This window comes from Somniosus microcephalus, chromosome 13 (genome assembly GCF_052327205.1).
Source record: "Somniosus microcephalus isolate GS21.2 chromosome 13, FLI_Smic_1.0, whole genome shotgun sequence".
NCBI classification, from domain to species: Eukaryota; Metazoa; Chordata; class Chondrichthyes; order Squaliformes; family Somniosidae; genus Somniosus; species Somniosus microcephalus.
This window is the reverse complement of record NC_140999.1, coordinates 56528296-56554694: the sequence shown is the minus strand read 5'-3', so window position 1 is coordinate 56554694 and position 26399 is coordinate 56528296. Positions and strand designations below refer to the sequence as shown.

Below are 26399 nucleotides of genomic sequence, written 5' to 3'. Positions count from 1 at the left end.
GGGGGGGGGGGTGGGGGGGAAGAAAGAGAGAGAGAGGGAGAAAAGAAGGGTGGGAATAGAAGACAAAGAAATATGTGGTAGGGATTTTTTTTTTTTTTTTTTTTTGCAGTGTTAAGTAGGAGTAAAGCACATCTTGAAATCTTACCTTGGGTAAAAGGTGTACAGTGGGGGTTGGGGAAAATATATGGAATTGCAGCAGTCTTGTTGGTAAACTAACCTGTCCTGTGTTGTGCTGCATAGCTGTCCAGCCATTTTGGGAATTCAAGTACTGATAAGTAGGAGAGTTTTTTTAAAAATAAAAGACTATAAAGATTTCTAAGCCAGAGAGAAATCCTTTATAGCTACACTTTTACTTTGTTATCCTGTAATCAGAGTGTAACTAGTACAGAAGACTATTGAGGGTTTGCAACATTGGAATAACCAGTTAGGACAGTAATAAATTAGGATTGCTGACACACAGATAGCCCTACAAATTGATATAATCCAGGAATCAATGTGGTCTGCAAGCAAAATTAGTCATAAAAAATGACAACTGATCTGTTATGAACCACTATCAGGAGATGCAACCCAGGGTCTGGTTCTTCAGTTTAACTTCATTTGCTTTTGCTTTGAATATAACAAATAATTTAGTGTCCTATTGGGATAAAGCATCAATGCTCCCCCCACTCCCAACCACCAAAAAAACAATTGTGGGCACAAAGACAGTGTAGCCCGGGAGATGACAAGCTGCAGCTGTCTGATATCTGTTAACTGCAGCGAAAGCTGTATCTAGCTCAGTTTATACTTTGGGAAAAGTGCAGCGGAGTTGGTTTGTATACATGTCACACCGTGGAAACTAACACAGCATTAGGCAAAAGCCAATTCACGTTAACTAGATGCTGTGCAGTAAATAAGCAGAGGGCAAGTGTGAATTATGGATGAAGGTAGGTGCAAGTTAAATCCATCTGGTTTAACCGGCAGGCTGTATTGAGTTCTAAAGCGTGTTGGATGGAAGGACAAGGAGCAATAATTATGACACTTGTCCAACCAGTAATTGCACAATACCTTTTAGTTGGAAAAATACACCATCAGTCATCAGGTCACACAAAATAAATTAATTGTTGACCATTCACTTGTCAGTGAGCAGAATTATTGGCTTAACATTACAGACAAATTGGCCTAGAAATCCATTAAAAAATGTCAGGTATCAAGAGCTTTATCACTTCAATCACACACAAAATACCAAAAGCAACTTCTGTCACATATCAGAACTTTGTGGCAAAGAGGTCTACTGCTGAGTAATTCAAATGGCCTAGCCAAAATCATTCTTCATACAAACTAAACTTAAATCTCGTCACAAAATGTATGCTCCCCAACAAATGCACAAGCTGTCAGCCAGATTCTCTTTTCACAACGGGGTTGCCTTACATGCAAGTTCTGAATATATTTTGAGTAACTGAAGGCCTTTAGCTGGCTGAATAATAAATCAGTTTGCACTAGTGAATAATTAGCTCTGAACCAAACTTAAAAGTCAGATTGCGGTAGAAGACCACACACACACACCTGCTTTGTTATTCTCCTCCAGCAGACTATTCTTAATTACTTCAGATACAAATTACTTCTCAAATGTTACTAGTTGTGTGGAAGACAGTCCTTCTATTTTTCTACCACAATGTAATTGATATTCAAGCAATAGCATTAAAGTAAAATCTGAAATATCACTGTAATTGGCTTGTTATCTGAATAAGAATGAACTGCATCTAGTACTGGAGACTGCAATGTAATAGGCAGAGTTGGGAGGAAAAAGGCCTGCAATGAGAAATCAGAGAACCTTAAATCAGTCTCCACTAATCCGATAGCCTTACTGCCCTCAGCTCCCAGGAATTGCACTAACTTCCCTACAATTTGAAGAGGTCCAAATTATATAGGCATATGAAAAATTGTGTTTTTGAGTTTTGAAGTACTACGGAGCTGGGGACCGAGCAAAGAAGTTCAACTGAAAGTCCACAACAGTTTAACTATCCATATTTCAAGAAACCCTAATAACACTCACAGATCCTATTCTCGTGTTTAAACACACCAGCGTGTTTGGCACAAAGAAAAAGGTTACAAGGAATGGTACATTTGGTGTCAGCTCCCTTTGCCATAGGTTTGGGACTAAGCTCGACTGTGCATTTACCATGGGTTTGGGACTAAGCTCGACTGTGCATTTACCATGGGTTTAAGTAGTTTAGTTTCTCCAAACCACTTCTTAGCACTATCCATAATCATGTGCTAAACATAAGCAATAAAACTTCTCTTCCCTCCATGCAACTTGCCCTGACTCAAACAGGACCAGTGGATTTGTGTCTGCATTTAATTCTGACAAAGATTTAAAAGCCGGCTACAGCTACCTGTCTACTGAAGGTTCAAGTCTGGTTAATTTATTTAAAAGCTCACCAGTTGGCATACAAAACTTTCCACTCAAAATTCCCTGCTAGCACTCCTGTAAAAAGTTTGTTTATAAAAATAGATGCTCTGTGAAGCCCACTTCAGCATAAGGTGTAAAACTCTTTGGCAGGGTACCTAAAGATCAGGTGCCTGTCTGCACACTGGCCCCTCAATCCCTACCCCAAATTGTAAAATAAAAATTTGAAGCGCTAAACAGCAAATGAACTTTAAAACAGAAAAAAAACAAAAACAAAACAAAATTGGAGCAAAACAAAACAAATTTAATGATCATAAATGCAAAAGTAAAATCAATAGTCAAACAAAACAAAGGAAACAAAATGAAAAGAAATTATATAACAGAACATTAACGAAGTTCAAAGGCAGTTTGAAAAAACTTTTAGATTAGTCTTCTTTAAATCTATTTTAACAAAGCTTTGTGTCGACAGCTAACCTGTATGAAAAAAACATTAAGTACTTTCTATTCTGACGCATTATCCCAGCTTAGCATGTCAATTACGCAAAAAACAAAAAAATTTTTTTTTTTTTTTTTTTAAAAAAGAAATGCAATGGAGTTCACTGGATGGGGTGCAACAAACCTACAAACGTTCAAAGGTTTGAACCTCGAGGATATTACAAGTAGAATGAATCCTGTAATATTATAACTTCCAACCAACTTGTTCCTTTCACCTAGAAATTTGGCAAATGTGTTAAAGCCACCTGCGCCATTCTTGTACTGTATACTGTAAATCTATCATTACTGAAGGCGATTGGCTCACAGTTATACGTTTGTCAGGAATTAAAATTTGAATTATTTTTCCACCTACTGCCATATTTCATGAGAACTAAGGAGGACCAATAAGGTGCCATTTACACTATCTACAGAAAACTGTAAATCACAACCATGGGTCAAGAGTCTGAGTGAACTTAATACTAAACATATTAATATTATGGGCACAAAGCAAGCACATTTTAATTCAAAAAGGTTCACTAATGCGTGAATCCTGTGCTAGCAAGTAGTGCATTTATGAAATTCCTTTCCCAAACATAAGCAGGATTCAACCAAGAGCTGCTAGTTACACAACTGATTATATTAAAATGGAATGACTATTGCAATTTAAAGCGATATTATTCCAAATCCATTGAACGACTATATGGTTCAGTATTTTTCCCTCCTTTTTTGGGAAGAAAGGAGGGCAATATGGAAGGAAAGGTAACAAACATTTGAACATTTCATGTTAGTTGCATCCCAGAGTACTAGTAATATAAAAAAATCCTTTTCACTTATTCTTCTAGAATGGTAGACAAAACACTTCTGTCACAACAATAAGAGTTGCTTTACACTAGTGGACTTATTCACCTTTCAGCAGTGTATTTCTAATCAAATGCTTACAAACGCGCACAAGCTTTAAATTACGCCTTGTGTGACTTGCTGGTTTTGAAGGAGACTTGGAGGATTTTGTCTCCGAGGCGATAGCCATTCAGGCTAGCAATGGCCATGGCAGCCTCCTCATAGTTTGTCATGGTTACAAAGCCGAACCCTTTGCATTTGTTGGTGTTGAAGTCGCGTATAACTTTGACATTGGTCACGGCTCCGAATGGGCCAAACATCTGCCACAGGATCCCCTCATCCGCGTCTTGGCCCAGGTTGTAGATGAAGATGCACCAGCCAGATGGATTGTGACCACCAACGTTCACACCCGACAAACTACTCATATTGTCAACACTCATCGGCGAAAACCTAACAAACAAACAAAGAAAATTAACTCAAGAAGTTGGTGCCAAAAGCTTCGAAAGTGACAAAAACAAATAGAAATTAGTAAAAATTCTCACCCTCCCCCCCAAAAAAATTAAAAGACGATAAAAACCTCACTACAGGGGAGTGGGAAAACTAAAAGGTGTTAAGCCAGCGATTTAATCTTAGCAAAAATGATCCATATCACGTTTATAGACAAATGCAGACATTAATACACTTCATCCAGAGTACAAGTCTTCCACTTCAAACTGTCACAAAGCATTTTATGGTATTGTAAAGCCCTACACAACTCTATCGTGCGCTTTTACACTACGAGTACAGCCAAACAATGTTTGCTAAGTTCACCTCTGTTGGCTGCATTCCGCATGTAAACAAGTATGGCTCCATTACCGCTACAGCTTTTTAGACCCGTTGGGACAAGGGAGCAGCTTTATCAATGTAAACACAGGGAGTTGGCTCATGGACTTCACTTTCCTGCAACCTGAACTACAGAAGCACCAAACATAAAAGCGTCAAAACTGCAGCTACATCATATTGGTAAAAGTGTCTAAAGCTAAATCTCGCAATTTTCTTGCAGACTTCCTTGCAAAGGCAGCATCTGAACAAACCCAAAATGACTAGGCGGACTTGTAGCAGACAGAAATACCCAATGCCAGACATTTTTGACAAGGCAAATAAGAAAGCATTTTCAAATGTCAAATGCAAATACAAAAACTATGACATTAATTTTGGAATAAATAGTGTAATTCTAAACATTTTAAAAGCTAAATCTTATGTTGTCCAAACCTCCAGTGCAAATTCAGCCCACCTCACAATTTCAAATGGCCTGTCAAGCAGCTCCTGGTCAGGAAAAAAAAGCCTGCTGGCACAAACAACTGATCTATCAATGGAACCTGAACCATCAGACAGTAGTGCCAGCATTCACACTAGGCTAATACACCATTCCCACCAGTTCTTTTCTCCCATCCAATCAGAACATGCTGCATCATAACTTTTTGAGACACGGCCTCAGTGACAGGGTAAAGGAACGTTGCCAGGAGCAGTAGGCATGATAGCTCACAGAAGATTAACTGTTTATGCCAGCTGCTTTCCCCCCCCCCCGTAAGTAAGCCCTTTGTACTCAATAGTCCTTACTCATATGTGGCCCTTGCTGGAAGTGAGAGCGAGGGTTGCTGTAGGGGCTTGGCCAACCTACCTAGCATTACTCAAAATAGCCGTTAGAAGTTCACGCGGGGCCACTGAGCCCAAGGATGCTGCCATCTAACAGTGCCCCCTCCTCACCACCACAAAAAATAAGCTAATCTCAGACTGCCTCTTCCCCAAAGCATAAGCACTATCTCCAGCATTCTTCCCAGACTTAGTAGAAAATGATGTTGCCACCTCATTCCTTTCCCATGATTGCAGAGACAAGCAAAATAGACAGGTAAAAAAGATAGAAAAATAAAGGGCAGCACGGTGGCATAGTGGTTAGCACTGTTGCCTCACAGTGCCAGGGACCCGGGTTCGAATCCGGCCTCGGCTGACTGGCTGTGTGGAGTTTGCACATTCTCCCCGTGTTTGCGTGGGTTTCCTCCGGGTGCTCCGGTTTCCTCCCACAGTCCAAAGATGTGCGGGTTAGGTTGATTGGCTATGATAAATTGACCCTTAGTGTTAGGGGGATTAAATACGGGGATAGGGTGGGATATGTGTTGGTGTAGGGGTTACGGGGATCGGGTGGGATATGTGTCGGTGCAGGCTCGATGGGCCGAAATGGCCTCTATCTGCACTGTGGGGTTTCTGTGATTCTGTGAAAGGGGGAAAAGAGAGAGGGAGTTACAGACACGGTGTGGCCCCAGAACGCCAGAGCACAAAATATATGGGGGGCTGACATGGTGTTGAATGATGATTCCACCTAAATTAATGTGGTTTTAATAATTTGTACATCATTTGATAGTTGTGAAGAATGGATCTGGCTCACTACTCCAAATATTTGGATCCCCATTCCCTCATAAGACATTGCAGTATTAAGTGACCTGAGCTGAACTAGCCTTTCTGGTTATGTCCATCTTGTTTCTAGCACCCACTTTCAAAAGCTAATGACAGAAAAATATTCTTAAGATGAACAAAAATCCAACAAATGATCTACGTTAATCAAGGTATAAATTGGTGCTCATTGAACAGCAGGTTAAATAATGGATGGCCAAACACATCAGCTGCCCCAGTTGTAAAGTTCAGGATCAAGACTGAAAGAATCCACAATAAATTTTAACAGGGAAACAGTGGCAAAGCAATGCCTCAGCCTCTATGAGTCCAGCAGGATTAAAGTCCTTTTTTTTGGTGCGGAATGAATCACTGTACGAGGTAATCTTGAAGTAAAGGTGGTTGAGATCCACAAAAGGTCAAGTAGTCTTTCATGTTACTCCTTGCTTCCTCCCCATCGACACAAAAAAGCCATTCAGAATTAGCACCTGTGTGAGTGACAGTAACACACCTGAATCTCTGTGCCTGATGGTGCAATGGTCCTGGAAACCGCCTTGCTGGTGAATGGTACAGCTGTGCCAGCAGGGATGCATTTGTTTTCTGGTTAGGATTGGCTGCAAGTTTTACCGTAATTGGCTCAACAGCACCAGGTGGTTTGTGCCCGTTCAGATTGTTAATAGCTTCATCAGCTTCGGATTTCCTGTCAAAACGAATAAAAGCCACTCCCCTGGACATACCTGAAAACAGATGAGAATCACCAGCAAACGTTTTGCAACTGAGACAAGAACAATTGAAGAAAGTCAACTAGTGTGCCAGCAATCTATTTAAAATCAGTTTATGAAATGCAGCCTGTTGATTTATTCTGGTACATATCATTAAGTTAAATTCTTTTGATGCTTAAAAAAACATTAAAAAGGTGGTATTTAGACTGACTGCAATTGTAATTACTGGAAAAATCTCCATACAAGTCTCTGGTACATAATTAGCATAAAAGTAGTCCACGTTTACCATACAAAGTCAAAGGTCGTGGATAGAATGTTGCCATCTCAGCAGTTTAAAAGTAACACATATAAAACAGTCCCACTGTGATTCCATACAGGAATGCAATATAGAGTTTAACCAGTTTTATAAATCTTGGGTGAATTACTGTGCAACTATATATATCCTAATAACAAGCTGTCAACATCTTCAGAAAGGTATGGGGGGGGAAAAAACTAGCAAGGAAAAATAATTTGAAAAAAAGTACATGATAGTGCCAGCAGCCCAATCAAATAAATTTCATCCACCAATAACATTTGATAGCTTAACACTTAAAAAAAGGTATTAAACAAAATGGAAACTGATCTGCATTCAGGGGAAACAGTGGTACCAGCTGAACCACTCCCTCTGGATAAGAGAAAAAGAGGGGAAAAAAAGCCCAGTTTCCAAAGATGGGTGGAAAGGTGCAAGCCATAGAAGCTTTATGCTTTGACCACTCAAAATTAAGCAAGCTAATGGAGGTGCACACTAGACTGGGCTAGTTAGGTCCACTTTTATGCAGCCAAAGGCTCAGAGACAATATTCTGAAGTTACAAATATCACCTATATGCATATTTATACATATATTCCTTTTATCATTGCTGAAAATGCAAATGTTACCCACCCGTGACTTGGTCAACGAGGACACGAGATGTAATGATGCGACCATAACGTCCAAAAAGCTGCTCTAAATCCTTCTGTGTCATCGTTTTTGGTAGCCCGCTCACATACAGGTTTGCATCCTTGATGCTATCGGAGCTCGGCCGGGCATATGAAACCTTTCAAACAAAATCATGTCCACTGCTGGCATTAGCAGTTTACTAAAGCATAATGTTGGGTATGTGAAATACTTCTACGTCTATTTGAATTGTGAAAAATGGATTTCATCCTGAACTTAGGCTGTATCTGGAGAGCACATTTTTTTGAGCTATAAAACACTAGGTTACAAGGTTAGTAGTAATGGTGGAAGCAATTTGAGGAGATCACTTGTTAGCGTCAGGTGCAAATTTTCCTATAGATTATTTGTACCAAAAGTTTAAATAAACTTGGTAACACCACCAACTACGAGGGACTTTGCAGATATGCTCATTGATATACTAGTCAATGTTGACAGATTTACTGGAGAGTATCTTTTTAAAGCACACTGCCTTTGGATAACTTCACTGCCATTTAATTTGTTGAGGATATGAGCCCTCCTAACCATCACACAACCCCTTTTCTCCCTAAATGTATACCCTTGATGATCTCAGGGCCCACATGTGCCAAGTCTGCAGGCACAGACAGCATGTTCCAAGGAGGTACACAAAAGCAAACAGAAGACAGCATCCAGCTTTTCCTCCTACTTCAAGGAAGGGCCTTGCCTCCAATCAAAACCTCAACTGCACTATTGCAGGGAACTCTGTTGCTGCATGTTAATGCTTTAACACCCACTAAAAATTTTATTTATAAACAACTATATCAACATGAGGTTTGAACTTCATCAGTGGTGACATTTTGTACAACACATCTATAACCTAATATTCAAGCACCATGACAGCTCAATTGACAAAACAATGCCCAGCATGGAATTAAGCCAAACAGACCAGGAAGGTGCCATGTTTGACCAAGTTATTTGATCTCGGCTAGGGCAGCAGCAGGTTGCCATAACTGGCTTTACCTCCTCTGAGCTAGGGAAGAGGACAAAGCACCCTTGCAACAGAACGATTCAACAACTTCAAGGGGTGTAGTTGGGGGAAGGGAGAAAAGATTTAAATGTCTACATACACTGAAACATGCACAATGTTATTGTACTAGGACCCTTACCTTTATGGTTTTTGACTGCAGCCTCAGACCATTGAGTGTGTTAATAGCTCTCTCTGCATCTTTGGCGTCCACATAATTCACAAACCCATATCCGAGGCTGTGCCCTATTTAAAAAGGAAGTGTTCGGTCAGCAACATCCCAGTTACTAGCTCCCCAGAAGGGAGAACTCTTATTTTCTCATGTTCCCATTGCCATTTAAACTGTCATTTGCATAGGGACCCAAAGTTTTGTCAGCTGCATTAAGTAACTGTTTACACAAACAAGTGCAGAAATTAAAGTACTGCTAGTTATAAGTTTTCTAAAACCCTCTATCCCACTTTGTGTTAATATTCTCAAGGCGCACTCTACACATAAAATCCCCAGCCAAAAATCCAGCCCCAGTTTAACTTAACCCACAGCTGAGACACGTACCAAAGTCACATTAACAGAATGAAGCAGGGTTCTCTTGCAACGCCAGAACTTCTATAAAAAGTCAGCCTGGCTGTGGATCAATAGTTGAAAGACAACACACCACCTGCTCCCTTGATACACTGCAAATTTTTACATGTGCAGCATACAAATTGCACTGCGATCAAAGCCAGCAATATATGTTTAACACTGTAGCGCTATAAATTGTACCGAATTCATTATTCTGATTGAATAAGACAAGTCTGATTACTAGTCACCCAACTTCATACCAAACAAACTGCAGAATAAACCCAACTAAGCACAAAAGCAGCATTGGCCAGTCCACCCTTTACAGGCACATTTACTGGAAAGAAGGTGTCACTGTGAGAACACTCTTAAAAATACACACTATTCACTGTATTTTCCTGAAATTCATACAACTAATAACAGTTTCATGCATGTAAAGATCACATGGGAATGACAACTACACCATGACTAAACAAAGCAGAACCCTAACAGGAAGCAGCTTTAATGAAACCATTTCAATTCAGGTAAGATGTGCTATCTAAATGGGGTACAATACATGTACAGGCCTGACTTGCTGAGTATTGCTTGCATTTTCTGTTTTTATTTCAGATTTCCAGCATCTGCAGTATTTTGCTTTTGTTTTGATATACGTGTAGTGGCTGGGCATTATTTTAAAACTTTTTTTCATTATTTTCTATTGAAATATTTTTAGAGCCATTTTCACTTGGCTATTAAGGCTCCCATTATATGTTTCCTGATGTCCAGCTCATAGCAACACTGGCAGAATGCTGGATGGATACTGCAACAGCTCCACTCCTGGCAAAAAAGTGATGTGGAAAGGAAAGGGATGGAAGTTCATCATTTCTTGTGAAGGCAGTCAGAGTCACAACAACAAAGAAACAGTGACTACTGAAAAAGAGAGAAAACTTACAACTACTTTAAAGGTAACAAAAAGGAATATTTGTCAGTCTGTTCTGGGAGCAAATGCAGGCAGAAGACAACTGTCTGGGAAGTACAAAAACACACTTTATACACTGCTGGAAGTAAACAATCAGCACTATATAAAGCTTCCTTCCTCAGCTTAGACATTCACTATAGGAATAGCACTGCTTTTGATCACTGGATACAAACAGAAATTGAGGAAAAGACAAAGGATGAGTGCAACAGGTGAGGTTTTCTGAACTTAATCAAAAAGCACTCAAGTTTGCTCTATCTGCACACCTCTCCATCACATTAAGAAGCTAAGCAATAAGTATTTTGTTGTCTCCAAACATCACACATTTTGACATAAGGCTCTATATGAATATAAATGTTCAGTATAATTATTACCACTTCTGGTGGATTCTATGAAAGAACTCTTAATCTACCTTAGTCTCCCAGAAGGCTCACTGGATTGGTGCACTGCCTGTTTTGGTACTGAGCACAACAGCTTTCCTTTTCCACACCCCCCCTCCAGCTTCGATGACAGGTCCATCTGGGAGTGGCAAAGTTTACACTAATTGTTTTCCTGTAAATCCACCCCCTGAAATTGCCGAATGAACATCAGGGATGACAGGAACAGACTTGACTGAGATCCCTGTTCACCCCTCTCCCAACAGTTGAACAGTCCGCCAACTGTCATCCAGGCTCACACGTAAAGAATGGTCAATTGGAAGAAACATTCAGCATGTTTTTAAACAAAGACTTTTGCCATTGTTTCCCAATTATTTCAGGTCTACAAATTACTTTGGAATAGTTAAAATGTCAAATGTTTCAGTATTAGGATTTCTCCAAACTTACATATGAATCCACTGTTCCATTTAGGTACCAACGTTATAAACAGCAAATATTTACATAGATGTTTGCATTTAAACTAAAAAATTGGGTTTAAAAAAGACAAAGCCACGTTGCAATTTAAATACATTACAGATGCTGTTCATTTTAAATATAGGCATAAAGTGCTTAATAAAATTAAAGATCAAAAATTTAAATTAATTTAACGATGCACAAGGATTAAAAGCTTAAAGGCGTCCAATGGCGGTTTTCCTTTTGGAAGTGAGACATAGCAAAGTTAAGATTAGATACATTTACTTGGATATCTTTGGAATTTCTTGCAATTGAAAAAGGGTAGCAGATGCTGGACAGCTCCTACCAATGGCTCAGTGGGTAAATAAGCAGTGTGGAATGTCACAGTAAAGTAGTCTTGGGTCCATTATGAGAATATCAGTCAGGGTGGGCGGAAGAGGTGTTACAATTGGCCTCAGCAACCTCGGGAGAAGGAAAGTCAGCTAGGCATTCCACTTGGATTTTCAATCGTCTTTTCCACTATACACATGTACATTAGGGTCATTCTTACGTTCTTATTAGAGTGGTTAATTTCCCTCCCTCCCAAGCAAGGAACACAGGAGCCCAATTGTAGTTTCCCACTGGAGCCCCAATGGAAGGCAGCTCATTTAACACAGAACAGGGATAGAACCTACCTGTCTGTATGGCTCTGTGTCACCCACATGATACATTTACCTACTCAACAAACCAGAAGAACATCTGCTCCATAAATGGGCTAACCATGAAATGTTTAAAGATGTGCAAGAACTGGGTGGTTTGGCAGGATAATGTGTTGGGGGCTAACATGATGGGGTTGATTTTCAGTGTGCCGTGAGGCGGGCTTTTAGGCATGCGGGGGGCTAAAATCCCGAATTCGGGGGTCCTGACACCATCCCGCCCAAAACCCGCCTCCATGTAAGTTTCAAAGGAGGCAGGTACCCGCCCCGCACTGGGACCCGCCGACCCGAGGCGGGAAGGGATTAATGCTAATTAACAGGTAGTTAACAGGCAGTTTTTAGCCTAATCCCTATTTTGAAGGGTGTCGTGTGGGATTCCTGACGGCTCTAAACCACGCCAGGTTAGAGTCGTCGGGCCGTCGAGTTGAAGGACTTGGAGGGGGGGGGTCGAGATGTTGGTGTTCAGGTGAGTGATGGGTGCATGAGTGCAAAGGTAAGTGTGTTTGGTGTGTCTAAAGTGTGTAAAGAAGTTTAAATTACCTGTACTTACCTCTACAGCCTTCCTTCCTCTAGGCTTCGGGAGTCCATCATTCAGCAGACACAGAAAGCAGAATGGCTGTGATCTGTCAAAAGTGACAGCCTGCAGCTTTCAGTGCCGGTGAGATTTCTAACTGAGTCTGCGTAGAAGGACTCAGGTTAGAAGTAAGACTGTCAGTGTTTGACAGCTTCAAACAGCTGTGAAACACTGACATTTCATCTGTCAACCCGTCTTGACAGATGAAATTTCAGTCTGAGGTCACCTGTTGCCGGGTGGCCCTTAATTGGCCTGCTGAGCCCGTTGGGCGGGCCCAACAAGGTCAATCAAGTGAAAATCGCGTGGATTGGCCGCATCTCGATGGAGGCGGGACTACAACCCAAAAGTTGTAGTCCCGCCTCCACCCCGGCTTCTGAATGAAAATCCAGCCCGATGTGTCACAGGTGGGAGATCATCAATTCACATTAGATGGTAAAAGCCTGCATGCTTTGGTATCCATTTTGCTGCCTTATGAATCATGCTGGGAAGAAGCTGCTGCATCTGCTGAAAAGGGGGACCAGATCATTGCCACACACCTCTAAGACAGCACTGGCAGAGGCCTTCAGTTCACCTTCTTAACAGCACAGGGGAGGGATCCAAATAGATCTAGGAGCGAGAGAGAAGAATCCCCTTCACTGGAGCTACCCTTATATAAAAATAAATGTGGAATGTGGATTGCAGAGAATAGTCAGTGCTAGCATTCCAGCCCCTAATCCAAAATGTATTCATCTTTTGAGGCTGGCCAGCAATCAGAGGCCTTTTGGGAAAGGGTAGTTTGGGGGTGGGGGGCGGGAGTGGGAGAATAACGAGAGAGAAAGAGAAGCATCACAGATCAGGATGATCTTGTCTTTTAGCAATAAGTGCAATTGCAATTTCAGCAGGGGGACGGGGGAAAAAGAGAGCGGGGGCGGTGAGGGTGTGGTCAATGGCCAGTAACATAAAACATGTGTTCCCTTCCCTGATGCCAGGATGGAGATCAAACTTAAGATCCAGGTCTGTAAGGCTCAAGGCCACACCGAACAATAAACCATATTTATGCTGCACTAAGATGGATGGAAATAGTGCAACTGTGACAGGAAAAAAAAGGCACTAAATTGAACATCCATCATAAAAATAATTAACTGCCTTTAATGATTAACAGACTAAATTTTAAAAAATACTTTAAGATATATAGCATTAAAGATGCTTTTACCTTTCATGGTTATATTGCCTTTAAACCCAGCCTCACAAATAGCAAACATGCAGATCCAGCACCTAAGATTTGCATTATTAAAACTGTCTATCTTATCCAGAAGGCAGAATCATAATGCCTATTTTCATGTGTGTACGATGCTATCGGATCAGAGGAGCTTAACATGTCTCCTTTTGCTTGCTGCACTCAGTGTAAAAAAACGCCCAATGTATTAACCACCATTCCATACTCTATTCTTTTAAAAGTTGGTTATTTTTTCTTCCAGAGTTGTTAGGTGGAACAGTCTTGCCTTTCTGCAAGTCTATTAGTGGCAAGTGCTAGCATATCTGCCCAATTTTAGCAAAATATTCAGGGAGGTGGTATCCATTACAGATGCCATCTAACAGAATATTTATTAAAGAGTAACTTTGGGGAGAGAGGGGAGGAGAAACATGCTTACAATACTGGAAAGTCCTGTTTAAAACTGAACACCTAAACTGGGTTATGCCATGAACTTGCATAAGCTACGTTTACACTGATGACATGGCAGTGCTCCTACAATCAATAGCACACTAATATAAACTCAGGCAAACTCCAAACCTCGATGGCAGCTGGGACCCCACGGAGGAGAAAATAGGTGTGTGGAAAACAAAGGACTGTTTCTATTGGTTCTCCATTGGGATCTGTGACACACAGGTGCACTCGAGGTCATGAGTTTCCAGTCCAACTTCCACCAATAGTATAAAAGTGTCTTTAGTTATCAACATACTAATCAGTAGCTACCAATATAGATCCAGAACTGTTAACTGAATTGAACCACAAAACTTTAGATATGAAAGCCTTTATTAACTAATTGTCAAGGATGGAAAATCAACAAGCCTTAACCACAGTATATGAATTGCAACAAGAGTCAATTGGTTTACAAATTGAAAGTTTCAAATTGTCTATATTATACTTCCAATTATTGAAAAAAAAAAATGAAACTTTTCTTCAGTAAATGAAGTCAAACATTAAAACCAAACTGCAGGAGAGATCCCTAACCCAGCGATACTGAGGTCAATTAAACCACCCAGAGCACCATTCTTGCTGAGGTCTGCTGACACCATCAACGAATAAATCCTTGTTGCTCTGTACAGCTCAGTTCCAAACTGAGACAGTAAAGTAAATTTTGCAAGATTGCAGAATCAAAAATCACACAGTAAAGAGGTTCTGCACTAAACACTTTATATTCTCCCTCATTCAGTCTCACCTGCACATCTAAAAAAGTGTTGTCTTCCTAAAGACAGCAACCAAGAAGAAAATGGCATCAATATCATTCAACTACCTAATCCGCAGAAATCTAAAGAATAGTGCAAGTCCTACGCATTTTAGAATGAAGACATAATGAAAAGCACAGCATTCCATAATAGCCACTTCGACACCCTTGTCCTTCACACCATGGTGTCACCCAAAGCTACTTATTTCCCAGTCTCACTTTTATAGCCTGTACTTAATACTCTGTCACAGCACTACAACTATACTGAGCCCCCCAATGGTACAATTTTCAATGTAGAATGAGTGGGCCCACTTATGGCAGATGCAGTTTGTCTGGACAACTGGGTAAACTAGATTAGCCACATCTCCCAAACCCAATGCACTGAAAAGTAATGCACGTTGTATCATTTTCTCTGGACAGGATTATCTGTTCAGAGATACCGATGACACAAGTCTCCCTGTGCCCTTGTTTCAGAGCTCCCCAGCAATCATTTACCATACAGCAACACTCTCAATACAAGGAACCACTGTTTATACTGAACAAAAAGATACTGCACCAAACAGACTTGCATTGTGCAACTTATCACCATCTAGAAATGCAACCACATCCTAGAAGAAAACGAGCCAGTGGTAATCCCCCAAATAGGTTTTTGAGATGCTAGTGGCAGCATCATACCAATTTATGCTACTCCCCACTTAACTAGATGAGAAATGGCTCACATTTGGCTATGCTTGATGCAAAATTCCAGGAGCTGGCTCCAAGTTCAAGTAAATTCAGAAGAAAAAAATATTAATCCAAGTGGCTACCAGACATTTGCTTAGAAATCTTATTATCGAAGAATAAAAAAGCAGCAATGGCTGCGGCTTTACCTTAAAGGTCCTTACCTGCGACCTTGTCGCGGATGAGCTTGGCAGACTCCACCTCACCTATACTACCGAAAAGGCTTCGCAGCTCATCTTGCGTCATGTTCTGAGGCAGGTAGTTAACAATTAAGTTGGTTCTTGCATTGTCATCCCCATGATCCTTGCATTCCTCAGCCATGAGATCAAGCTCTGCTTGGTAACCGTTACTGTAGCAAGATTGGTCGTTTGACATTTCACAAAAGAGCTCACCTGTGAAAAGAATAAAGCATTCAAATACATCACATAGTCTGGGAAAGAGCCAGCCCATAAGCCAAGATCCCCAGAACCAATAATACCAGTGAACTGGAGGAGCTGCAAACAATGCAATTGTGTGCACCAAGCCCTGGATCAAGTGTGTGTTGAACTGATGTCAGAACTTTCTTCTTCAGTCAGTTGTAATGGTGAGAAGAATGCAATCTGCATACCATATACATTTGAACTGTGAAAACATAATCAGCACCACAACTACAGATTTTGACCTTCCAAACCGAGCTGGTGGCTAGAGAACTCATTTTGGACCAAAGAACACTAGGGTGTACTGTTGGTTACAGGATCTTCACTGCTGGTACTGGAGATTATGAATTAAGCACATCATACATGTGACATATTGGCTTGTGCAATCTCCCCAACCATACCCTCAAAATAAGGCAAATGACAACATTTGTTTTCTCATGCATCGGTTAACACCACATGGGAAATTGGTCAAAAGTGCCATACAGGAAACTGTGTTATCCGGAGGCTAAATGTCCGGCAAGCTTGAGCCACCGGCAAAAATCAGGAGCTGTTTTGTTAGGTTTTTTTTTCTTCTCGTGGCTTTTTTTTCCCCAACAGTCAGGCTCTGCAAAGTCTCTGTAGCTTAGCAACAGCTTCAGAGAGACGCTTCCAAGGTACGGGCCGACTGTTTAGAAGCTGTTGCTAAGCAACAGTGTTTGTTGTCCGATACGGAGATGAAAAGCTCCGTATGCTTCAACATTAACGCTGGTGTGTCCGGCAGTTTTGAGGGAACGGCAACAGCTCGGTCCCGTCGGTGCCGGATAGCACAAAGTTTCCTGTACTATGTAATGCCGCGCATTTGTAATCCTTCTGTTAGAAAGACTTGCATTTATATAGCGCCTTCCACAACCACCGGATGTCCCAAAGCGCTTTACAGTGAATTAAGTACTTTTTAAAAAAAGTGTAGTCACTGTTGTAATGTAGGAAACACAGCAGCCAATTTGTACACAGCAAGCTCCCACAAACAGCAATGTGATAATGACCAGATAATCTGTTTTACTGCTGTTGATTGAGGGATGAATATCGGCCAAGACACTGGGGATAACTTCCCTGCTCTTCTTCGAAATAGCGCCATGGGATCTTTCAACGTCTCATCCGAAAGACGGCACCTCTGACAGTGCAGCACTCCCTTGGTGCTGCACTGGAGTGTCAACCTCGATTTTTATGCTCAAGTCTCTGGAGTGGGATTTAAACCCACAATCTTCTGACTCAGAGGCAAGGGTGCTACCAACTGAACCACAGCCGACACTCATACAAAAAAATATTCTTCGCAAGAGGTATGTCACAGTAAAGTAATTCATAGTTTCTTTAGTGAGCTTTAAACTACACTTTAAACTACTAAACCCTTCTTAAAACGACGTTATTTATCCTACATTACATTATCTTGCTAAAAGGTCTATATTGCTTGGAGATCAAAGTACAGTTCAGAAAAAGGTACCATGGAAAAAAAAACTGGTTACATTATTTTCACCAGAAGCAGCAACATTCCACTCAACAATATAAATTACTTACCTGAGGTCCAGTATATATAAAACCTGAAGTGCTATGGGATATAATTTATATTGTACTACGAGAACTGATACATGAATTACCAGATCAGTCTATTTGTGGGCATAAATCCCATCAGAGTTCCTTGTGTATCCTCTACATCTAAACATTCTGCATAGCTTGCAACAAATACATGTGAGGGTGAAAGATTTTGGACCACAACCAAATGAAAAGGAGTGAAAAAAGTTGTGATAACCAGGAGGAATGAACCAGAACTGAACTATAGGGATGGATTTTGTCAATGGCGGCGGGTTTCAGTCCCGCTGCCAACGACGTCCGGCCAACCCAAGCTATTTTCCCTTGATTGACCTTGTTAAGCCCGCCCTGTGGGCTTAGCCGGCCAATTAAGGGAAAGCCGGTGACAGAGGACATCAGTGTATGAAGTTTCCTCTGTCACTGTTTGACAGCTTTGAGAAGCTGTCAAACACTGAATCTCTGTTCGAAGGTGAGCCCTTGTACTGAAGGCTCACCAAAACCTATTTCCTCAGCAGAAATCAGATGGCTGCTGCATCGGAGAATGCAGCAGCCATTCTGTCATCTCTGCCGTTGAGATGAGTCACCTCCGGATCCCTAAGGGTTGAAGCCTGCAGGAAGAAGCAAAGGTAAGTAAACTTTTTCTAACACTTTACACCCACCTCTCATGCTTACCTCTCCACACTTGCACCCATTACTCACCTCCACAGCGGACTTTCAACCCCTCTCACTCCCGCAGACCTACTGCTCGCCTCGCTGACCCTGGCGAGGTTCGCAGCAGTCAGGAAGCCCGCACTTGGAGGTAAAATGGGGATAAGCCTCTTAATTGGCTGTAATCCCCTTCCCGCCTTGAAGAGACAGGTCCCTGCATGAGTCGGGGACCTGCCTCCCGGGAAGATGGCACGGAGGCGGGCTGGGAGCAGTTTCGGTACCCGCTCCCAGATTCTGCCATTTTCCCGGCAGTCCCGGCTCCCCAGGGCTGGCAAAATTCCCCCCCATAGTCTTTGTTTATTCTGTTCATCACTGCTGCCATACACCACTGCACTCTCGCCTTCAGTCCAAGAAGGATTTCTTCACTTTTCCACGACTAATCTGCTGTGAAAGCCTGACAAAAAGTGGGCCAATGCAGGGTAGTATGTCATTTTAATAGCCCCTCCCTCCTCATTTTTCTGGCAGCCCAAATGGAAGGGTCCCCCAGTAAAGGATGCAGACACTGATCAAAGGCCAGGACCCACTTGGTGATCCAAGACCACTCGAGCAACTCCATCATCTAGTCATCTAACCACCCCCACCATTTGCTTTCAACATTCACAACATTCAAATGCCTTTCCTTCCCACTGTTTTACCTTTTAGTAACTTATTTTGAACTAGAAGCTTCATTTCTCTTTAGTTCTGTGCCAATCTGATACTTAAAACATCTGCACAAGAACTGCTTTTAGCACAAAACTGAAAAGGCAGTACAGGACATTACTTTAAAATTTGAAACGTATGCACTTCAAAAGTGATGAGCAAGCTCTAGTCTTGTGTTTTTGTTTTACGATATGAGAAATTTAGGATCAAAGTTAAAATAATCACACTGCAATTAAATACATTTTAAAACAGCTTCTGAAGAGGAAAATTAGCAATATGATAATTTATACATGCAAACCTATTAAATCTATTTGTCATTAAGGGCCCAGAAATAACATTTGGGTAAAAAAATTCCTCTAATGTGCTCCTTGCCAGCTCCCAGCCACCACCCTCCAAAAAACTCCAACTTGTTCAAAACTCAGCTGCCTGCCTCCTGTTCCCACTCACCCATCACTGCTGCCCTCTCTGATCTACACTAGCACCCTGCTCCCCAACAGATTGCATTTAAAATCCTCGTCCTCAGTCCTATATCTATCTCTGCAACTGCCGCTAGGGTTGCAAAATTCTGGGAATTTTTAAAAGAGGAAACTTTCCATGGGAATTTAGAGTTTTTTTGCACACTGATGGTTTTTGTCTCTGACCCTTATATTATCTTTGTCGTCAAAATAGACACTGTTCCATACAAATAAAAACAGGCTTTCAAAACTTTATTTAGGTTATAATTTTGAACTTTATTGAACCCCCACAAAAAAGACCCATCTAAAATAAAATAAAAAGAGCGTCAGCTTATTTAGCCTGTAATTTGTCCTTATTTTGTCCCTTTGAGTCTTCTACTCATGAGTCTTCTGAGTCTTCTACTCCTCATTGCTCCTCCTGATTCTGTGACTCTGGCTCTGACGTGTCCATTTTCTCCTCTGTGTCAGTGTCTAGCTGTGTGGTGGACACTTCTGTATCTGGCTCAATAAGCTGTAGGTTCGCCCGGATAGCCACCAGTTTCTCCACTCTCTTGTAAGTCAGCCTGTTGCGCACCTTTGTATGCGTATTCCCAAAAAGTGACCAGTTTCGTTCAGAAGCCGCTGATGAAGGTGGGATTTGGAGTATCACCGATGCAATAGGTGACAGGGCCTCAGATGCACAAAGTCCCTTCCACCAGGTATGTGCACTGATATGCTTGCATGATTCCCATATCCCATCCCCATTCCAAAGACCTTGCTTGGTAGAGAACTTTGCCAGACTTCCCAGAACTTTGTCCACATCCAAACTGAGATGGTGTGAGAGGGTAGAAATCACACTAAGCGCTGTTGATCTGTTCTCCAGAAAGTATTGGTCTCCCAACATGCTTTGGGTCCAGCATGTATGCTGCAGCATGAATCGGCTTGACACAAAATTCTTGACGCGTCTGTATGAATTGAACAATTGCCTTCTCCCCTGCTTTGAGCAGTAGGGATGTGGGTAGGGCAATGCTGATTTGTTCTTTTAAATCAGTAAAAAGCCCGAGAACATCTGACAAGACAGCGTCATCTCCTTCAATCTGAGCAATTGCAGATGCTACTGGTGAGAGTAGTTTAAGGCTGCTAACCACTCTCTCCCAAAACACATCATCCAGCAGTATTTTCTTGATGGTGGTTTCCATATCCCCAGACTGGGATATTGCCATTTCTTGCAGCGACTCCTTACCCTCCAGAAGGCTGTTGTACATTATGACAACACCACCCCATCTAGTGTTGTTGGGCAGCTTCAGTGTGGTGTTCTTGTTCTGGTCATTTGCTTGGAGTTGTAGGTTGCTGCAACTACCTGTTTTCCCCTGACATACTTAACAACTTGCTTGGCTCTCTTGTACAGTGCTTCCATGGTTCTCAAACCCATGATGTCCTTGAGGAGCAGGTTAAGCCCATGAGCTGCGCACCCAATAGACGTAATATGAGGGTAGGCCTCCTCCAGTTGAGCCCAAGCAGCCTTCATATTCGCAGCATTGTCAGTAACTACTGCAAAGACCTTTTGTGATCCAAGATCGTTGATGACCGCTTTCAGCTCATCAGCAATGTATGTGCCTGTGTGTCTGTTGTCCTTCGTGTCTGTGCTCTTGAAGAACACTGGGAGAGGAGTGGAGGCGATGTAGTTTATGATGCCCTCCCCTCGTACATTTGACCACCCATCTGAGATAACTGCACCACAGTCTGCCATCGCTATCGTTTCTTTGAGCTTTCCTTGGACTCTGTTATACTCAGCCTCCAGCAAATAAGTAGACAAAGCATGTCTGGTGGGAGGACAGTATGCAGGGCGAATAACATTGAAAAATCTCTTCCAGTACACATTGGCTGTGAGCATGAGGGGTGAGCCTGTTGCATATACAGCTCGAGCAAGGCACTCATCTGCATTCTTCTGGCTATGGTTATCCATTGTATCAAAGAACCTTCCAAGTGGGCCAGGAGTTGCTGATGATAAGGAGCCTGATGCTGAATGAGAACCATCATCTTCTTGAATGGAAGCAGAGGAACTCTGGGCTGACTGCTGTGAGCTTTGAGTGAAGTTGTTGCATTTGGATAAATGCTGCTGCATCTTTGTGGCATTCTTTACATATGGCTTTCTACAGTGTTTGCACATGTACACAGTCTTTCCATCTTTAATGCCTGGGGTAAAATGCTTCCACACATCCGACGGTAAACGTGGCATTGTTCTATGCAGAGAAATAAAGGGCATTCATCTGTGTCGAACTGCAGTCGATCAGCACGATTGCAACAGGGTGAGTACATTTTTGCTGATGCTCCATGTGATGGAAGCATGACCTGTACACACACGACGCTACATCACCAATAGTGTATTATTTTGTATATTTTAAATTGAAGGACAACAGAGTTCAACAAGTAACTGGTTTATTTGGTATAAAGTCTGATTTACTTACTGCATCATCACAACATCAGCAGAAAACAAAATGACTTCCCTCAGGACTCCTAACCTGGATCTTAAAAAAAACTATAGCAGTCTTACAGATGCCTGCAGGCCAATCACAATTCGATATGCAAATATTACAAATAGAGGGAGCTAATCGCTCATCCACCCAATCAGGACACATTTGTTCACAGCCACACACAAAACTTGTAATTATTAAAACAAGCCAAGTAAGAAGATAAACATATATTGATTAAGAAATTCCTTAATAATTAAGATTCCATCTCTGTTAGTAATTTTAAGAGAGGACCTGTGGAAAAAAAATACAAAAAAAACAATATTATGCTAGCATGTGCTTTTTTGGGCAAAATTCCCAAGCTAAACTTCCCGTGGAAAATTTCTGGAAATTTCCCGGAAACTTTCCACCCCTAACTGCCGCCATCCTTGTATTCCCTTCCATACCCTCCAATGCTCTGACGTTGGTCTTTTGTGCATTTCCCGACTTACCCCTCACAACATGGCTCATTGTATGTTCCCTTTATCTATTTGTCTCTCCTTTTACTGCCCCATATATCATCTTGGATGTTTTCTACATTAAAGGTACTATATAAATGCAAATTAATTGCACTCTCCATGCCCTTAAAATTTACAAATATAAACAGCTACATGAACATGGGCAGTACCAACATAAACTTCAGTTTGGAGACTCTATATAATGCCAATTTAAAAGCCACTGAATGCACCTAGGAGTGTGCCCATATGCAGAAAAGTGTTCTATTTTATCACTTCTACTAGATTTTACTCATCACCCCTCCCCAATAAATGTTTCAGCTACTATCAGTACGTTAGTTTAAATACAGCGGACCACTTAAACACACATCATTTTTGCCAGTTGGAACACCATGACTCTTCGGTATTGAATAGAGGCACACGAGGGGAATCTTAGATACTATAAGTGTAATAGAAAATGTTAATTCTGAGCACTAATTAAAGCATGACTGCAAGACTAGGTATAAGGTGATAAACGATAAGCTCAGGACTGATGTCAGGAAGTACTTTATACATAGTGTAGGCAAAAACTCTGGAGTTACTCAAGCGGTAGTTACATGGTCAAGGTTTCCATGGAAGGATGAATTAGATGGGCTTCCCTCATCGACTTGTGTGATCTCTGTGAAACAGGCTGTGCGGTTAGTTGCCATGAAGCCAAGTGTCAGGCAACAAAGAAGGGTTACAAACCCAAATTGTTAATAACATGATGTCTTTTTACTTTACTGATGCTGACTGGTCTGCTGCCTATTTCTAGTATTTTCTGTTTTTATTTCAGCATTTAGTTTTTTCATTTTTAATTTAACAGGGAACAGCAAGATGATGAACAAAGCCACTAAACAGAGAACCATTTTAAAATATACCAATCTGTCACCCTCGCCAATTTCACACCGTAAAAGCAAGACCCTGCCTTTGTACTCTCAGTCTGCTGCAACTTTACCGGTCAAATCAAAGAAATTCCCTCAGCACAGATGGAGAGATTCATGCACCTCAGCATTTTAAAGAGAAGCATGTTTGGAATGGTCAGTGCAGCACACTGTTGAATGCAACACCAGCTGGTTACTGCACATTTGACACTCTGGCATTCAAACATTTAGAACTCTCATTTTAAAGTCCAAAATGCTCCTGAGGAACTTCCTTCTGACTTGACAGGTACAGTAGCAGCAGGCAAAGGTGATTTTACCATCTAAAATTAGCATGGGGACCAAGCTTCATTTAACTGGCTCACTGTTCACCATCTCAATAGTTTCAATACCTCGATTCAAAAGAGGGGAAAAAAATCTAGGTTATTGCTGATGCAGTCACTCAGGCTTAACACCTGGGCTGTAATGATTAACCCGGTTGGCTTTGATTTACAAGTGGTGCCCTAATTTCTCCTTATGTGGCTCGGTGTCAAATTTTTTGTCTTGTAACACTCCTGTGAAGCGCCTTGGGATGTTTCACTACGTTAAATACAAGTTGTCCGCTTGGGACAATGCACTGATGTGTACACTTATTAAATTATAAAATTGGCCATCAGAAACTCAAGATCCGTCCTTCAAACCAGTGTTTCCAACGCACTCCTGGCTGGCCTCACACGGTCTACCCTACGTAAACTTGAGGTCATCCAAAACTCTGTTGCCCGTGTCCTAACTCGTACCAAATCCCATTCACCCATCACCCCTGTGCTCGCTGACCTACACTGGCTCCCGGTTAAGCAACGAGTCGATTTAAAAATTCTCATCGTCGTTTTCAAATCCCTCCATGGCCTCGCCCCTCCCAATCTCTAACCTCCTCCAGCCCCACAACCCTGCCGGGATATCTGTGCTTCTCTAATTTTGCCCTCTTGAGCATCCCTGATTATAATTGCTCAATCATTGGTGACTGTACCTTCAGCTGTCTAGGCCCCACGCCCTGGATTTCCCTCCCTAAACCGCTCCGCCTCTCTATCCTCCTTTAAGACACGCCTTAAAACCTATCTCTTTGCCCAAGTTTTTGGTCATCTGCCCTAATTTCTCCTTGTGGCTTGGTGTCAAATTTTGTGTCTTGCAACACTCCTGTGAAGCGCCTTGGGATGTTTTACTACATTAAAGGTGCTATATAAATACAAGTTGTTGTGTATCTAACCAGATTAACATTATAATGAGAAAAGAATCAGGATCCTGAAAAGGTGTGCATTTAACTGATGTGGACCAAGTCACAAAAAAATTCTCCCAGTGGATATGGCAGAATCTTTTCACTGCCCCAGCTTAGTGTGCTCCATTATACACATCAACAAGTAACAGGAATTCTGAAATTTGGCCCAAGTACAATCCTTGGTTATCAGCACAGTAGCCACCCTTAAAATAAATGTATGGCCATCTTAAAAAGTTCATCAGGTTTAATTAATTAAAACTAGTCAATAGGAGTAGGTAGAAAAGTCAAAATCACAACAAATTTACAGACAAATAAGTACCCAGAAAACATTCTACGATACAGTACATCATCAACACTGACTTAAAGCACATAATTTAGGCCAAATTTCCAATGCAGTACTGAAGGACTGCTACATAGTCAAAGATCCCATCCCCTGTTCAAATGAACATTAGAGATTCAATGGCTCACTCAGTGGCCTGGCCAACATTCCAGCCTCAACTACCACGACCAATGACAAGTTTATTGGTCAGTCACCTCATTATTGGATCTTGCTGTATATAAAATGGCTACCACATTTTCCAATATGAACATATTGCACTTCTTAATAATTGATTTGTATAGCAAGTCCCTGGAGAAGTTTGTGAGAAACATGCTAAGGCACAAATACCAAATGTAAGTCTTTGTTGCATTCAGTTCTTACCAAAATTCAATGAATACAAACCAAACACCATCCTTGTGGAAAAATTAGTGCAGTATTAAAGCTGTTGGAAATTCACCATTTCAAAATAGCTTTTAAATAGCAAAGTACAAATTTGGACGTTGTGCGCTCAAGTGCTATTTGGAAGAAAAAAGTGTAGTTGAAACACTACACTATTATGTCAATTCATATTTGTGAACTGGATAGCTGCAGGTAAAGGGGAAAACAAAAAAAAGATTGAAAATGCTTCATCTACCTTTACTTGGTAAACAATGTGTGCCTACATATCCATTCAAGCGTGCAACACCTCTGCAATCAGTTGCATCGTACCGGAGATGGAAGTTTGGGAAATAACCAACTGCAGGAAGGTGAGGTATTGGGAGGGGAATCAATCGCTGGGGAATTTAACTTTGTTTGATGGACATCTGTGAATTATAAGGCAAATATTTAATTAGCATTCTAAAAAGCATTATAAATATTTGGAGTTTATTAGTTTGGATTATGTTTTCCCTAAATCCAGATGAAAGGTTTATTTGCGTTCTTAATACGAGTTTAAAGGGCTTTGTACAATGAAATGAGTGAGTGTTGGGTACAAAAGCTGCTGGCCCGGGTGTGGGCGCATTGTTCTGCCGGATGCAGCAGCGCGCGCCCCCCCCCTCCACCTTTTCCCCATTGAAACCAAGCGGTCGGGGCAGGAGCCGCCGGGGCCTCCACATCGCGCCCGCCCGCCGCCTCCACCGTCGTATTTTATCGAAGGGCTAACCCCACCGGCGCACATCCTCGGCCTCGATTTATGAGTTGCCGAATCGCTGCGGTTAGAAAGCCCCGAGCTTTAATCTCTCTTGCCACTCCAATCACGACAAACCCCGGCCTTTACTTCCCCCACTGCACCTTGGCCTTTCCTACCGTGCCATCCCCCCTCTCTGTCTCTCTGAGGAACCAGCTCACTCCGAGGCCGAGGCCTAGCTTGTAGTAGCGCAGGCCCCAATGCCGCATGGCCCGGGCCTGTTTCCCGGTTCATGCCGGGTTTTACTTTCTCGACAAATCCGCACTTACTCTGTCTGAGCCCCGCAGTAGGTACGGGGTGAGGGTGCCAGGCGGCGATAGTATCTCTCCGGGACTCGAGCTGAGGAGGAGGAAGGGGGAGAAAAAAAACCCGGCCAGGAGATGCAGAAAAAATCCGTTAAAATCAAACAAAGTCAACCCCGCGCTCAGCCGTCTACGCGCACACCATCAGCAAGCCTGAGACCGCCCGCGCTTCTCCATTGGAT

The 26399-nt window shown here is 41.8% G+C and overlaps 1 protein-coding gene across 1 annotated transcript; it reads right to left on the bottom strand.

The window, feature by feature from the left end:
• LOC147108336 (ELAV-like protein 1) lies at positions 1-26399 on the bottom strand. The gene is made up of 6 exons (XM_086004929.1): positions 26185-26399; positions 15720-15947; positions 8942-9045; positions 7764-7917; positions 6633-6858; positions 1-4147 (listed from the first exon to the last, which is right to left on the bottom strand). Exons 2-6 carry the CDS (start codon positions 15928-15930, stop codon positions 3820-3822), a joined length of 1023 nt encoding a protein of 340 aa, XP_085861055.1. The 5' UTR covers positions 15931-15947; positions 26185-26399; the 3' UTR covers positions 1-3819.

Excerpts from the sequence above, each read along its gene's own strand:
- LOC147108336 (XM_086004929.1), bottom strand. The coding sequence starts at position 15,930 with ATGTCAAACGACCAATCTTGCTACAGTAACGGTTACCAAGCAGAGCTT. Across the intron at positions 7,918-8,941 it reads TGCAGTCAAAAACCATAAAG|GTTTCATATGCCCGGCCGAG; the intron begins GTAAGGGTCCTA and ends TTTGTTTGAAAG. Across the intron at positions 4,148-6,632 it reads CATCAGGCACAGAGATTCAG|GTTTTCGCCGATGAGTGTTG; the intron begins GTGTGTTACTGT and ends TTTGTTTGTTAG.